A 16,658-nucleotide genomic window follows, 5' to 3' on the forward strand; every position below is an offset into this window, starting at 1 on the left:
CCTGAAGGACTTTCAGACCATGAGAGAAAAATTCTCTGGTCTGATGAAACAATGATTTAACTCTTTGGCCTGAATGGCAAATGTCCTGTCTGGAGGAAACCAGGCACCGCTCATCACCTGGCCAATACCATCCCTACAGAAGAGCATGGTGGTGGCAGCATAATGCTGTGGGGATGTTTTTCAGTGGCAGGAACTGGGTGACTAGTCAGGATTGAGGAAAAGATGAATACAGCAATGTACAGAGACATTCTTGATGAAAACCTGCTCCAGAGCGCTCTGGACCTCAGACTGGGGCAAAGGTTCATTTTCCAAGAAGAGAACAACCCTAAGCACACACAGGCAAGATAACAAAGCAATGGCTACAAGACAACTCTGTGAATGTCCTTGAGTGGCCCAGTCAGAGCCCACACTTGAACCTGATTAAACATCTCTAGAGAGATCTGAAAATTGCTGTGCACCCACGCTCCCCATCCAACCTGATGGAGCTTTAAGCCCCATACACACGTAGCGATCGTCGGCCGAACGATCGGCCGTCTTTTGTCCAGGGCTGTCGTGTCTGTTGAAAACTGCAAAAGACTGCACACGAATTTTGTCGGCCAACAACAGCCGACTGCAGAAGTGATGTCATGTGATGGTTAACTTTCCTTGTCTTTTTTCTTTTCTGAGCATGCCCAGTCTTGCTAATCTGCTGTCTGTCGGCCGAAATCTGTACTGACTGACGAACAATCAGCCGTTCTAGTGTTGGCCAACAAAAATTTTAATGCCCGCACATCCGATTCTGTTCGGCCGAAAATGCGCTGTCGGCTGTCGGAAGCATCATACTAACAAGCCTACAATCGGCCGATCGGTCGGCGGCCGAATATTTAATGCCGACAATCGGTACGTGTGTACGGGGCTTTAGAGGTCCTGCAAAGAAGAATGGGAGAAACTGCCCAAAAATAGGTGTGCCAAGCTTGTAGCATCATACTCAAAAAGACTTGAGGCTGTAATTGGTGCCAAAGGTGCTTCAACAAAGTATTGAGCAAAGGCTGTGAATACTTATGTACATGGGATTTTTTTTGTTTTTATTTTTAATAAATTTGCAAAGATTTCAAACAAACTTCTTTCACGTTGTCATTATGGGGTATTTTTTTGTAGAATTTTAATGAAAATAATGAATTTCATCTATTTTAGAATAAGGCTGTAACATAACTAAATGTAGAAAAAGTGAAGCGCTGTAAATACTTTCCGAATGCACTATATATACAAGCAAACAAAAAACATGCTTATTAAGCAATACCATTTATTTTTTCATTTACCTTCCCAATTGGTGTCTTTTCATCAGTAACAAAAACAACTAAGTAGTGTCTGTGATACTTTTTTATTTGCACTAAAAATAACATTTCCAGGACAATCTTTCAGGGAACCCCCTAATGTAAATAAAAAAAAAGTATCATGGACAGCACTTCAATCATTTTGTTGCAAGTCTTATTATTATGGCTACAATTACTTCGGCATCAGTAAGTAACACTTTTTTGTTGAATAAAATACTTCTGATATAAAACATTTCCTACTAGTGTATAAAAAAGAAAAAAAAAAATTCAAGTTTTGTTTCACTTTGATCAGAATAAAAACAGATTGTATGGCAAATACTTTGGCACACAGTACATAGATATGTAACAAAAAAACCATAGAAAATATATAGAAAATATTGCTGGCAAGAAGCGTTGAACACTTATATCTTTAGAAAGCTGTGTGGAAAAGCTCAAACATTTTTTTTTTCTTGTGCTTTAGTAAGTTACAGGTCTTGCATTTAAAAAAATGTAGTATGTGAGAAGGGTGTAGCCGCACAAGCTCAGTCCTGTACAGGGGTCTACTGAGTGTAGCAGGGTGGAGCACATTATCACAACTCAGTATAGCGCAATTCCTGAGAATCTTTGTTTGACAGCAGAAGTTCTGTTTTTCTGGCCGTTCTAATGCATCCTAATGGCTGATGTATTCTCTGTGTTGAGTATCCACCTTGCGTCCTCTTCGTCTGGGATTTAAAGGGTGGAAGTATTCAGTAGATATAAAAGACCATTTAAAGGCCCTGAATCTTTTTTTTTTGTAAATCATTGTTAGATCAAAAACAGCCCCTGATGGCCACAGGGGCTTCACATCTTGTAAAGAGCGTTGTGCTATTAAAATAATGAGGATGCGAAACAGCAGAAATGACGTGACAAATTTCAGTTCTCTAAGATTGGGTTATCGAATGTCCATTCCCCATATTCATTCTGGATTTCCTCGGTATGTTATGTTGGTGAAGGTTGAAGTGGCCCCTTTGTAGAGAGGGTTGTGAGCCTGAAATACAAATCGTATTAGAAGTGATTGTACAGATACTATCTCACTATAAAGCCACGGGCTCATTATGTGTTACTGTGGAGACCTTCATGCTTGTTACCTCCAGTCAGACTATATACACTGTTAGCAAAAGAACATTACACTTTAATAAAACCTTTTCCCAGTTTGATTTTACTCCACCAAGCAGAAAAAGCATTAGCTTTGTATGCTGTATTTATTATCTGTCATTTTACCTTAAGCCTTGTTCAGGTGAGCGGTGAGATGCATCCTGCAGATGGGACTTACCACTTTTTGCGTCACATGAGAAAGGCAACATAAACATAATTCTTGGTTTCTCTACCAGGCAACAACATGATTCCATCCTTTTATCAAATGTGATTTTGTACTACAGAGCAGAAGAATTATTAACTTGGTAATATTTGCCTTTTTTCTTTATGCCTTTTTTTTTTTTTTTTTATAGCAATTTCTCCTGAAGTTAAAAGCACAATTAGCAAATAGGCTAACAGCCTTTAACTTTACACACTTAAATCTGAACTCTGGGATAAGCAAATATTGTCTAAATGCAAGAGTTGTGTATTCTTCCTTTAACCACTTGCTGACTGCCGCACGACTATTTACGGCGGCAGTCAGCCCCTCACAGGCAAAGTGACGTAGTACTACGTCGCTAGCCTGTGAGCCTCTAGGGGGCGAGCGCGTGCCGCCGGAGGCGCGCTCCCGCCCCCGTTCGCTCCCTAACATGTTCGCGCGTGTGACCAGTGGACCCGATGTCCGCCGGTCACTAGCGATCGTCCGGTACAGAGGGAGAAAGGCAGGCGGCTAATGTAAACAAAGCCGCCTGTCATTCTCCCTTGTGTAAGTGCAGAGATCATACGATCCTGCTATGTAGGATCGTATATCTCTGTAGTTACACCAACAGCTACATCCCTTTACAGTTAGAATCACGCCCCTAGGAACACACTTAACCCCTCCTTCTCCAATAAAGTTAACCCCTTCCCTGCCAGTGTAATTTTTACAGTAACAGTGCATATGTATAGCACTGATTACTGTAGTAATGTCACTGGTACCCCCAAAAGTGTCAAAAATGTCAGTCAGGGGTCCGATCTGTCTACCACAATGTCGCAGTCCCGCAAAAAAAAAAATCGCAGATCGCCACCATAACTCGTTAAAAAAAAAAACAATAAAAATGACAAAAATTTTCCCTTAGTTAGTAAACGCAATAACTTTTGCGCAAACCAATCAAAATACGCTTATTGCGATTTTTTTTTTTACCAAACATATGTAGCAGAAAACAAATTGGCCTAAAATGTTAAAAAATTTAGATTTTTACATTTTTTTGGGGGGGAATTTCATATAAAAAAATGTAAAAAATATTGTTATTTTTGCAAAATTGTCGCTCTTTTTTTGTTTATAGCGCATGATCAAAAAAATGCACAGGTGATCAAATACCACCAAAAAAAAGCTCTGTTTGTGGGAAAAAAAGGACGTCAATTTCATTTGGGTACAGCATCGCACGACCGCGCAATTTTCCGTTTAAGTCACACAGTGCCGAATCGCAAAATAGGTCCTGGTCAGTAAGGGGGTAAAATCTTCCGGGGCTTAAGTGGTTAATAGATACAAATTACCGTGTTAGGTAGTCTATACCCCTTGGATATATTGAAAACAAATAACTAAGAAAGAAAAGATGGGGCTTTACATAAACTGGTGGAAAGAGGAGGATCACAATTATCAAACAGTTATATTAAAAATAAACTCTTTATTATGCATATGTATATAAAAACATATATATCATATAGACATATATCCAAAAGAAAATATAAAAGAAAGAAAAACGCATGTGTAGAAATATATTCCCTTAGGGAATGCTAATACAGTGTATCACAAATATGGTACGGTCTCTATATAGCACGGTCTAGGGTCCCCAGCAAGCCAACATGTTTCGCAACAAGGCTTCCTCAGGGCCAGAGAGACCAAAGCAGACCGATATTTCCCGCTGCGACAGAGACCTGGGTAGACACATGCATTGAGGGGCAGATCACCAAAGATGACATGCAGGAAAGGCATGCGTTGGATTAACTGTAATCATGCAGATAAGGAACAGGTTCCGTTCAATGCCTTAAGTATCAACAGTGTACCCACAACATACTTATGGTGGGAAGATTCCTCTGGCCTTCTAGATCAATGTTGATGGGGCCTCCGTCTAGCCCGCTGTATATATGAGGCAGGCAGTTCCCAGAGTGTGTTCTATATATTCAAGTATATTGGCAACATCACAGGTATTGCACCCTGACCACCCAAGTAGAGGGCTCCTTACGTCCAACCAGCACCACACGAACCTGCCTGAAGCCTTTTAATATAACTGTTTGATAATTGTGATATTCCTCTTTCCACCAGTCTATATAAAACCCCATCTTTTCTTTTTAGTTATTTGTTTTCTTCCTTTAATCTTGGTGTGTTTTGTCTATTTTTTTCCAGACCTGTGCAGTGATCCAGTGTGAAATTTTGGGGTTGATTTACTAAAGGCAAATAGACTGTGCACTTTGCAAAGTGCAATTGCTTCAGAGCTTAGTAAATAAGGTAAATCTTCACTCTGAAACGAATACCCAATCACATGCAAGGAAAATTAAAAAAAAAAAAAAAAAAAAAAAAGGATTTTTGCTTGCACATGTTTGGATGATGAAAGTCAGCAGAGCTTCTACTCATTTACTAAGCTCTGAAGCAACTACACTTTGCAAAGTGCACAGTCTATTTGCCATTCGTAAATCAACCTCTGTGTAGGAGCTTCCTGTAATACAGACTGGACGCTGCTTCTTTCTCTTTTTGTGCAGAGTGACTGGTCTTGGCTTTGCCCCCTTTTGTATTTTCTGCAGACAACCTGTAGTGGGTGGAGCTTTCTGGGTCCTTCCCACAGCTGTGCACTCTATACAGACTATGTATAGCACAGTGAGGATGTCACTCCTATTTTTATAAGGTAATATTGGGGTTTTAAAAGGCATCTGGTACACACAAAGTAGATTTATAGCAACTGTTAATACTAAGGCATATATATTGATGACAGTTTTTGAGGTTAGCTTTAAAGGACAGCTGCACTTTTAGGGAAGTTGTCCTAGAAACAGATCTTTTCACTAAACCATTTGTGTCCTCAACAATCTTCTTATAAGATTATATGTGTATTTATTCTATTTTAAGCATGTTATGTACCTGTAAAAGCCTTCCTTGTGTAGATATCTAAAAGACCGCAGACTGCTGCTAGGCCCCTCCATCTCGAATGTGATGTCCGCAGCCTCAGCAGTCTTAGAGCTGTCACTGAAGTGACACCTTATAGTGTTTACCTTTCCTCCACCCCTGGCTGCTACATAAAAGATTTTGTAAGGTGGGGACAGAGGGCCTGGGCCAGCACAGGCATTAATTAGGCACTCAAAGAAGAGGTGAGGGCTATGATGTTCAAGGAGGGAGGGGGCCATGCTAGAGTTTTGAGTTGTGAAGTAGTCATATTTGCTAGTGTGTTTCAGTGGCAAATCATAAGTCAATAAAATCATTTATGGAAAGTAGGGTTGCACTGATACCTTTGCATAGGTGTCCTGATCCCGCCAATGATAGCAAATCACAACCACTGTAGGTGCTCATGGGGCTGGACGAGAAGACCCCATGGGTATAGGGCTAAAGTGATGTCAGCTTGGGGGTGGACCACCTATACATCTCCCGTTTTTAATAAACTGCCCACTAGATGGCGCTTTTTCCTTTCTACACAAACACACGCACACAGGAGTGGTGAGGGAAATCGCATGCGATTCGGACAGGAATCGCACCACATTCCTGTTCAAATTGCATAAGAATAATTTCAGTGTGATTTGCTCCGTTTTATTTTGTATTGATGCAAATCACACCGCAAAGTCTCGTATCGGGAGCATTTGCGCGAGTACCGATACTCATGCAAATGCTTGGTATCGGAATCAATGCATCCCTAATGGAAAGGAAGCATTAAAAATTCTTGATTTTTTTCAACTTTTACTTTCAAAAAACAAGCCCCACCACCCGAAGTGTAGCCCACCTATGGGGCTTTTCCACTGCATGGAACCGAACGGTTCGGCTCGCTTTTGTGATTTTCCACTGCAGGTACAGCATTGTATGGTGTAGGAATGGTTTGGTATGGTACGGCGGCGCTTTTCCACTACATAGAACCGAACGGTACGGCTCTCTAAAACAGTACCACCTCAATTGTGGTTCCAAGAGGTACCATACCGGTACCATATCCCACAATCCTTTGCATGCAGTCACTACTAGCCACTGAATGGTCACAGAATCGTTGTTATCCCACCCACTTAATTTAGTACTACTTTAGTGGAAAAGCAAACCATACCAAACCGTACCGAACCGTTCCAACACTGTACCATGTGGTACCATGCCGTGGAAAACCAAACCGGGTCAAGCAGGGCCGAGTAGAGCCGAGCCGTTACTTGCAGTGGAAAAGTGCCATTAGTTATCATCGCTATGTGGTCCTGCCCAGTACTGCACTACTGCACAACCTTTTGCAAGGATAAAGTTTTGGCGAGGTCCACTTCCTACTGCACATGTGGGCATCCACTTTGTTCACTCCTATGGGTGATCTGTAGTAAATGTGGCCTCCAGCCGGTGGAGTATTTACAATAATTAGGTCACTTAATTTAATATCAACATTACTAAAAGTAGTCACCTTTTGGTACAGAATTTTGTTTTGTCTGTAGGTTCAAACTAAGTCTTTAAAATGTATCCACTTGCCAAGAGGATACAGCGAACATCTATATATATACTTTTCTATATCTTTCTGTGAAACGATTACACATTATTGTGTCTTTAATTTCCCCATGGCAACAAGTCAAATTTGAATAATTCCTCTTAGGCATGCATGCCTTCAAATCTTGCACAAACAAATGCTGTTTACAAATTGTTTTGTTTCCTCTGGTTTTCCTAGATATTTCCTATGTTTTGAGTAGTGTGGGAGTAAGATGTAAACCTGTCAATTTAAAGTATGCATTTGATTGCATAAGCAGAGGTTACCTTCAAGGTAATCTTTCTTCAGGGTATCTAGGTTGGCCTGGGGCCATAGGTAGGGTGGGCTTTATGCATGCGCTAACGTGTTAAAACTTGTTTTCTTGTCCGCCAATGCAAGTTGTATTAAGGCAGTCCATTCATTGTAAATTGGCACTTAAACCTCAGAACATCAAAAATATATTTGCTGTTTTTGTGGGCATTGCACAGAGAATTCACAACCGTTCTAGTATGCTGATGGGTAGAGGCATTCATTTATACCGTATATGTGCATTATTTTGCAATATACCGCTGACTTCTTGCCCAGCGTTACCTTTGTATAAAAAATAAATAAATAAAATCAATTTGGATCATTCCCTTAGACATTATTTCAAAATCAGACTTCTGATGCAGCATGGTCCCCCTCTAAGCTGTTTGGAAGGCACCTACTTGACCTACTGCGCTCTCCCATTTTTCGCTATGGGGCATGTAGTTGCACCTACACACTGAGGCTGGATTCACACTTAATGCAGATGCGGCTCACAACAGGGGCCCAGTGAAACCCTGTTCTCCGTTTCAGGGATGAATCAGGCCCAAATATTTGCCTGAATTCTGAGCTGAAACAGAGCCAAAGACCCACAGGACCCCTGTGCAATCCGCTCCACAGCAGTCATGGAGATTTGTGAACTGGTTCCATTGTGAGTCGGTCACAATCTCCTGTCCTGTGAATTGGATGCAGAATTGCATAAGTGTGTGCCGAGCCTGAAGGTATAATAGCTATGCAGGGGTGGGGGAACCCATACTAGGTTTTTTTTTTTTTTTTTTTATAAAAAAGGTATATATAGTTTAGGAGAAAGCTAATCACTAAGGATACCTACTTTTACATACAATGGCAACCCACATCAAGCAAAAGACAGTAAAACAATGTCAAATAGGGTGAGATATCTGAATTCCTGTACAGGTACAGTGATATTATCTGTGGCAATAATACGTTTTTGTTTTGGAGTAGAGTGTCACTTTAAGAAGGCACAGCAATGGAAATAATAGGATTAGCAGTCAGGAATTGAAGCATATGGGAGCCCTAGGATAGGATTTCACAAACATTCATACATGTGCCCACTGACACAACAAATCCAACTTACTGTTGCTTTAGGGTGTGATGCCAAACATGTCCAGTGTGTAAGCTATTAGTGGATATTAACTCTGGCATATTTTTTACAACCCTATGACGGTAATGGACATGAGGTCTGACATTTAACATACAATAAAATTATATGTGCCCCCCAGGCACCTATTGCAAGCCTCCCCATTTTAACAAATGGAACAGTACAACTAAAATTTGGCCAAAGGATGTAAAATTATCTTAAGTGCTCATACATGACTGGGCTTTATAGCAATGTCTTTATAGTTCAAGTTCCTCTAGGGCAGAAATTCCAACAGCCAGGATTTCTGCCTCTCTATATTGTTTCCTGGTTCAGCATCACTTTCTCCTGAGAGCTGGAGTGTTTTTGCTCTTTTTGGTCCCTTGTGCTGGCCTTATAGCTCCCCATAATGTCAACATTGTCGTTTACCCATACAAGGCAACAGGTTCACTTCTCTGCCAACCCCTACTGCCTGTATTCATGTTCTTTTCACTCTCCCACAGTTCACATTTGCTTTCCAGATTTCAAACAAGAAGTCCTGGGTAAGGCGTAGCCTTTGCAAAGTGCCAGGTACAGTAAGTCCCCTACTTCGGAACGAGTTCTGTTCTGGGAGCTCGTTCATCAGTTCAACTTATTCGTAAGTCCAGCAAAGATCAGCACTTGCAGACAAAGGCTGCGAGCGCTGATCAGTGTGTTCTAGCGGGGGAGCCCCTCTATCAGAACACAAAGGTACAGCATGGGAGATCGCCGAAGTAACATTGCTTGTGTTTTGTGATCTGTCAGTTTTTTTTGTTCAGCCTGCTAAATGTGTGTACCCAGCTTTACAGGATTGGACATGCGAACACATGTTTGCATCTTTGAAAGTTCGCAATTTGAATATTCATATGTAGGGGACTTACTATATATATCTTCACTTCCATGTGGTAAATGTAGCAGCAGGGAAATTAAAATAAGTTAAGTACAATAAAAGCAGCTGAAGGGCAGCAATTAAGCAACCCTGTTGTTTAGCCCTGCATGGGCAAAGTACGGACTCATTTTAATGCACAGCTGTGTACAAAAAAGTTAATTTCTAAACCACTTGTAAGATCGAAAAACAGTACATAAAGCCTTCCTGGCTGAAAGAACCAAGTACAATGTCTACCATAGCTGCTTCTTTACTGCATTATGTTTACTCCTAAGATCCTCCTAGATGTCTGTTTTAAATTACCAGCTTTGTGAGAAGAGAGAAAAACTGTTCTCCTCGCTACAGGAATATATCATTGGAAATGACGAAACATTGCTTTACTTACAGTGTCCCACTTAGCTTTCGTTCGCTCCTCTTCAAATTTGGCAAACTCACGCCGGTCGTGGATGGTGATGAGCAGCTTCCAAATAAGCAGTGCTATCAAGCCCACTAGTAGGATGGCTCCCATCACAGACATTAAAACCACAAGGATATCAGGACCCTGGGGGCATTCTGTGTGGAATAAAGAAGAAGCAATGTCAAGTAGACAAAGTACTGGCAAACTATAAATATTGTTTGGTGTGCCTTTTGTTATTATTTCCCACAAACCTCCTGTCTGTTTCCACCAGCAGTTGAATGATTTGTGCAGCCTCTAAAAAAAAAATCTGATCTTGGGGATGGCACTCAGAACATGGGAAATTTGGTTGCATACTGTACACTGAAATTCATGGCCGTACATTAAATAAGGACACAAGCAGCTATCAGGATTTCATAAGATAAACATGGTAGCCACCTTCAGAAGATGAATACCAGGATAAAGCTTATCGTTCCTCACAAGTAGTCCCGTGTTCCCTAAAATAACTTAAATGCCACAACTTATTGGTTTTGGAAAAACTGGAAAAGGATAGAACCTCTCCTTTTTTTAAAGCTATGTCCCTATCGGGGAATATTTTACCCATATATTCTGTCTGTCATAGTTACTGGGACTGGGTCAGGATGTGATGTGAAATCTCCCTAGTGTGAACACGGAATGCAACATGCATGTAAAAGAGGTTTCCGCCCTTCTTCATTATATACAAAAAGTTTTTTAACTTGAATTCCACTCTAGCTGTGTAAAATGGGGCCCCACAAGAAAAAACATTTAGAGGACCCTTATAGTTTACTGTTGCTATATCACTGTATAGCCAGACAATTGTGGGTCCTTTTTCTTCTGGGTCCTATAACAGTTCAATGAGCTGCTATAGCTGTGCTTATGTCCTTGTCTCTGGGGATATTAAAGTGGTTGTAAACCCTTACATATACCCAGTAAAGTGACTGACCTCAGGTGATACACAGAGGTGAAACAAACCTTCCTACATGAGTTGTACCTGTCTGTCTACAGCTATCTTTCCCATACATCCCTTCAGAGCTCAGAATTTACACAGGATCTCTTAGCTCTGAAAAGCAGGGGGCGGAGACCTGAAATTACATCAATGAGGAGAGATTTGAGAGCTGATTGGAAGGAAGAGACACACCCCCTCCTCACAGCTCTCAGGAACAGAGCTGAAGCTTTCAATATGCTGGAGGTCCTGTCCCTGTCACCATTTTTCTCTTGGTGTCAGGAAAACTTGTCAGAATTGATTCATGCTGATAGCAGAAGAATGAAGCAGCAGGCAGAAATGACACTTAGTGCTCTTAAATGAGACAAAGACACGCTATAGAGGGATATGCTTTGTCCATATTTCATGTCAGAGGTTTACAACCACCTTAAGAGCAATACAACTTGATAGAAAGCTTTCTCCATTTATCTAAAACAAAAAAAGATTTTGCCTGCAGTCTACTGTGCTACATTCAAATAGACGGGTTCTCGTTAACAGATCTGTTCAATTAGTTTGCTTTAGTTTTATAGTTTATATAGTAGCTGTCCAGCTGGGAATTTAGGTGTTCCTGCATTTCATCACCTCCTCTTGCATTCTTCACAATATGAAATAATAAATTCTACAGGTATAATGGGAGCCTCCCAAATGACCACAGCAGATGTGCAGCCCCAGGAACTCAAGTTTCTACAGCTCATCAATAAAGGTCTTAAGAGATATAACAAACTGTCAGGTTGGTAAACTCTGCGGCATCTACTAAAACTAATTACTTTGCACTTCACTCATGCGATATGCCCAAACAGCTACTGTATGTTAAATAGTTTGTAGGAGAACTGTCTGAAGGTACACATGCCGACACCATACAGCAATTTAGATCAGTGCTTTAAGTGGCCCAAAAGAGGTGCCGGTACTCTATTATAGCCTATACATTTTTTTTGCCCCCCCCACCCCACATCAGGGTCCCCACAGAGCACCCCCCCCCCCTTGGCCTGGGCTGGGACTCTGGAGCAGGGGGACTCACTGGTGGTGACTGGTCTGGCTCTGGAGTGGGAAATATTCTTGGGGGGGGCAATTGAGGGCGCAGATGTACAAAATGAGCGTACTGGTACGCTAAGGCGCACGGATAGGTGGCGGTATGCTCAAGAGCCATATTTGGAAGTGGCGGTACTGAGTACCAGTGCATACCGGCCCACTTAACCGGTTGCCGACCGCCGCACGACTATATACTGCGGCGGTCAGCCCCGGCCAGGCAGAGTGACGTAGGGGTACGTCACTCGCCTGTCACTTCCTTGTGAGCCAATAGCGGGCGCGCGCGCGCCCGTAGAGACGTGCGCCCGCTGCGGCTCGTTCACAGGGAAGTCAGTGCGTGTGACCGGCGGACCCGATGTCCGTCGGTCACTCGCCGATCGTCGGTACAGAGGGAGAAAGTCAGGTGGCTGATGTAAACAAGCCGCCTGTCATTCTCCCCTGTGTAGAAACCGTGATCATACGGTTCTACTATGTAGGACCGTTGATCACTGTTCCTACACTAGTAGCCACAGCCAATCACAATAAAAATCACGCCCCTAGGGACACACTTAACCCCTCCCTCCCCAATAAAGTTAACCCCTTCCTTGCCAGTGTCATTTTGCAGTAACAGTGCATATGTATAGCACTGATTACTGCAGTAATGTCACTGGTAACCCCAAAAGTGTCAAAAATGTCAGTCAAGGGTCCGATCTGTCCGGCGCAATTTCGCAGTACCGCAAAAAAAATCGCAGATCGCCGCCATTACTCGTTAAAAAAAAAAAACAACAAAAATATCAAAAATCTTTCTCTTTGTTAGTAAACGCGATAACTTTTGCGCAAACCAATCAAAATACGCTTTTTGCAATTTTTTTTTACCAAACATATGTAGCAGAAAACAAATTGGCCAAAAATGTTAAAAAATTTTGATTTTTACATTTTTTTGGGGGGGAATTTCATATAAAAAATGTGAAAAATATTGTTATTTTTGCAAAATTTACGCTATTTTTTTGTTTATAGCGCAAAAAGTAAAAAGCGCACAGGTGATCAAATACCACCAAAAGAAAGCTCTGTTTGTGGGAAAAAAAGGATGTCAAATTCGTTTAGGTACAGCGTCGCACGACCGCGCAATTGTCCATTAAAGTCACGCAGTAAAAAATAGCAAAAAAAACCCTGGTCAGGAAGGGGGTAAAATCTTCCGGGGCTTAAGTGGTTAAAGCACTGATTTAGATGCAATTTCTCTCAAACCTCAGAAAAAAAAAATAACACATTGGAAAGCACATACCAAAAAAACTGGAATAAAATTTACAATTGATTAGAAGATTTCCAAAACTGGTTCTTAGCTGTTGCTTCACCACCATATGTATGTACATAAATAAACGTCAAAGCTCAGATTCCACATAGCTTTCAGAGACTGACATTGCTTGGTACACAAGAGTTAAGAATGAGGCGCTGATGAGGAAATACATAACAGCTTGTTAGAGGGGGCTGGAAGAATTCTTGTAAAGTTTGTATTTTTATCACGTACCTCCCGGTTTCTGGGACATGTTACTAAAAGTTAGTGTGGATGGTACAGTATATGTTCGTAATTACTGATCAACGTTATGAAAAACTTGAAGTGTAATGCTTTCTCTGTTAGAAACATCTACCAGGTGGATCTTTACAAAGTAGACTGTATACTTTGGCTGTACTTAATATTTTATGTTGGAGGCATGCCATGAATAGCACTGTTAATCTAAACATCCCAGATGAGGTTAACTTTCCTGTGTACAACAGCAAAATCCCAGTTACCACGAACAAATACAATATATATCATACGTGCAAGAAAGGAATGCGGAGGTGTTGCCCATTTCAGGCATTCTTGATTTAGGTATGATTTTTATAGCATAGTTACATGTAAGTACTGTGAGAGAAGCCGAAGATGGGTCCTTGATGGGAGATTTATTTCCGAACGGTTTGGGTTATGGTCCCTTTAAGGAAGAGCTCAAGGGATTCTCAGAGGTTCTCACCCATACAGGGTGAGGGTTTCCAGAGTAGTCTGTTTGGAGAAGAGATGACTGATTTCAGTTTTCTCTGGATTGGTGAGTCCTCCTTTGGGACCCAAAATTCTGAGGCTCAGAGAGCATTTGGTTGGGAAACAGCCTACAAACCCTGAATACCAAGACTATGGTCCCAAAAGGTTTAACCCGCTTGCAAGGGAGGCTTGAAAAGATGCAGGAAGGAGTCAGCAAGTGCCTATGAAGTAGCGTGGAGTAGCTCACAGCTGTGAACAAGTGTGGACTATCTGGAGACTCTGTTTTGCTCCAGCAGCTCTTCCGGTACCTCAAAGCAGATGAGAACCCGAAACCCCAGTGTGGGACTGGTACACTGGCAGTGAGCTGATATGTTGTTTTGATTATTCCAGGCTTATGGACCCTTTGCTTTATTTCGACTGGAGAAAATTGCTCTTTGGTTTGCATGTTTTGAATGTCCAATAAAGACTGTTACTTTTTCAAGTGGCTGGCTGGTGAGCTCGGGTTTTCCGTGTGACAGTATGCATATTTCATACTTGACCAATCCTTGTTTGAGCTGTAGAATACTGTGGTAGTCAGCTACATTGATAATAGTAGTTGTCCGGGTCCAGTGCTGAGCAGCTACCTTTGTGCATAGTAACCATAGGGGTCACCCGGTCGGCACTGCCACCATTCAGAGAAAGGCTTATATTTTTTTCAATGAATACAAGGCATTTTCTGATTGGACGAAGTAGACACTGTGTGGTCTGCTGTGTCTGTAGCAACTCTTTTAAATGCTTGAAATTTCTAACATAACTTAGAGAACAAAAACAAAACTGAACATCCTAGACAAGGCTGGTTTATAATATGACAATATAATATTAAACAGCTGTCAACAGTCTGCAGGATTACCTTCTTCACCGATGACATACAACACAGACTTCCCACTGTAGTCCTCATGGTACTGGAACCTGACCACACAGTCATTCTCATCTTTATAAGTGCAGTTCACCGCATTCTCACCATTGTCAACTGAGAAGGAAATTCAGTGTAAGTTAGAGAGAAAAAGTTAAAGAAAAAAATTCACTGGTGATTTTGGTGACAGGGTATCAGCAGTGCATGTTCTCATTGCAGGAATGTATGCTATCAGCGAAAGATGAGGTGTGTATACAACAGAAAAGAATACGATTTATTTAGTAATGGAACTAAATTTAGAGTTTAGGGTTAAGTGTTGGGGGCAGGTTAACAGTTAAGGTCTTATGTTTAGGGTTAGGGGTTTTGGATGGGTGTTTAAGTGTTAAGGGACAGGTCAAGGGTCTTAAAGAGTTTGTAAACCCGGGGGGGGATCTGTAAGACAAAGGCATAATGAGTTAGTATGCATCGCATACTAGCTCATTATAAAAAAACGTACCTTAGAACGAAGCTGTATCAGCGGCGCCTGCACATCGCTGAGATGGCTGACATCTTCCCCGGCGTTTCTTCCAGGTTTGTGGGCTCCAGCGCTGCGAGTGACCGAAGCCGCGATGACATCACTCCCGCGCATGAATACGGCACGGGCTCTTAAGGTCCGGCACGATAACCTTGACCTTCAAAGCGCTTAAAAGTTTAGGAGATGTTCACACTACCTATAGGTAAGCCTTATTTAAGGCTTACCTGTAGGTAAAAGTAAAAGAAGAGGGTTTATTTCCTCTTTAAAAGGAACCTAACATTTTACCCCCCCCCCCTTCCTTCTTCCTCGGATGGGGGTTGTTAAAATGTTAGGGCCTTGTTTTTGGAGGCGGTTGTTTGCTCAGAAGGTGAACAGATCAGGGGGGTATCTACCATGTGGAAAACAAGGCATTTGCCAGGGGTGGCATCTTTTGACATCATCCGAGAACGGCGCCCCCCGCGCGTCTGTTTGGGTCTGCACCACTTCGGGCACAGCTGATTCCAAATTGTAGGTTATCGGCATTCCTTTCCTCATGGGTTATCACAGCGTGATGAGAGAGCCAGTAACTGTCCAGTGTGAAAATGGAAATTTACGCTGTCCTGATGATCAGTGCCGCCTATCAGTGCAGCCTATCATTGCCCTTTAGTGCCGCCTAATAGTGCCCTTCAGTGCTGCCTATCAGTGCCCATCAGTGTCGCCTATCAGTCGCCTATCAGTGCAGCTTGATCAGTGCCGCCCCCGCCCTGCTGGCCCCGTTCTATGTCCCGCTGACCCCATCCTCTGCCCCACTGACCACATATGTAGCACTTGGACTCAGGGTTTGATGAGGAAGCTGCAGCTGTTCAGTGTGATTGGCTGCAACTTCCCCATTAGACCCTGAGACAAGAATGGTATACTGTGGCTGGGGTGGGACAAATTTAGATGGGGAGGAGGGCATCCGATTTTAGTCTTGCCAAGGGCAGCAGAAAACCAAAATACACCACTGGAACAGATATATGCCAAAAGCCTGCTTTTGTGGATAACGCAATGATCATAGGATAGGTAAAACCCCCTTGATCCTTTATTAAAGCTGATTAAGCATGAAGTACTTGTCTCACTTGCTGAGTGCTATGGCTTACGCTGCATAAACTTTAATAAAAGATCTAAAGGAATTCCCCTATCAGAGTCTGATAATTGCATTATCCGGTGTCTTCACTTGGTGAAGTGACTACGGTGTAGGGTATACTTTATTAATTTTACCACCAGCACCAAGCTGCCAGAGCTGAAAACCAAAACAAATTTATAGTTTTTGTCTAGTATCACACTGGATACTCACCAAGTTCCTCTACACGTACAATCTCATCTCGACAAATTCTCTTGCACAGGGATTCATTCTTCCAAGGGCCACGCTCAAACTTCTTGCACTCCACACACCCCCTTGAAATAGGATAGGAAAAAAAAATGATATGTAAAAAAAAAAGGTGTATTTTA

At 42.0% G+C, this 16,658-nt stretch overlaps 1 protein-coding gene across 1 annotated transcript in view; it reads right to left on the reverse strand.

The window, feature by feature from the left end:
* Positions 1-1,579: 1,579 nt before the first annotated feature.
* ITGB3 (integrin subunit beta 3) overlaps positions 1,580-16,658 on the reverse strand; it is a 158,095-nt gene continuing 143,016 nt past the window's right edge. Inside the window, exons 12-15 of the mRNA XM_082272407.1 lie at positions 16,504-16,604; positions 14,672-14,791; positions 9,755-9,921; positions 1,580-2,319 (exon numbers count right to left, since the gene is read on the reverse strand). Coding sequence (XP_082128533.1) covers positions 2,248-2,319; positions 9,755-9,921; positions 14,672-14,791; positions 16,504-16,604 — 460 coding nt within the window. The 3' untranslated portion in view covers positions 1,580-2,247. The remainder of the gene's footprint in view (positions 2,320-9,754; positions 9,922-14,671; positions 14,792-16,503; positions 16,605-16,658) is intronic.

The sequence above is a fragment of the Pelophylax lessonae genome (assembly GCF_965119305.1).
Source record: "Pelophylax lessonae genome assembly, chromosome: 11".
In the NCBI taxonomy this organism is placed as follows: domain Eukaryota; kingdom Metazoa; phylum Chordata; class Amphibia; order Anura; family Ranidae; genus Pelophylax; species Pelophylax lessonae.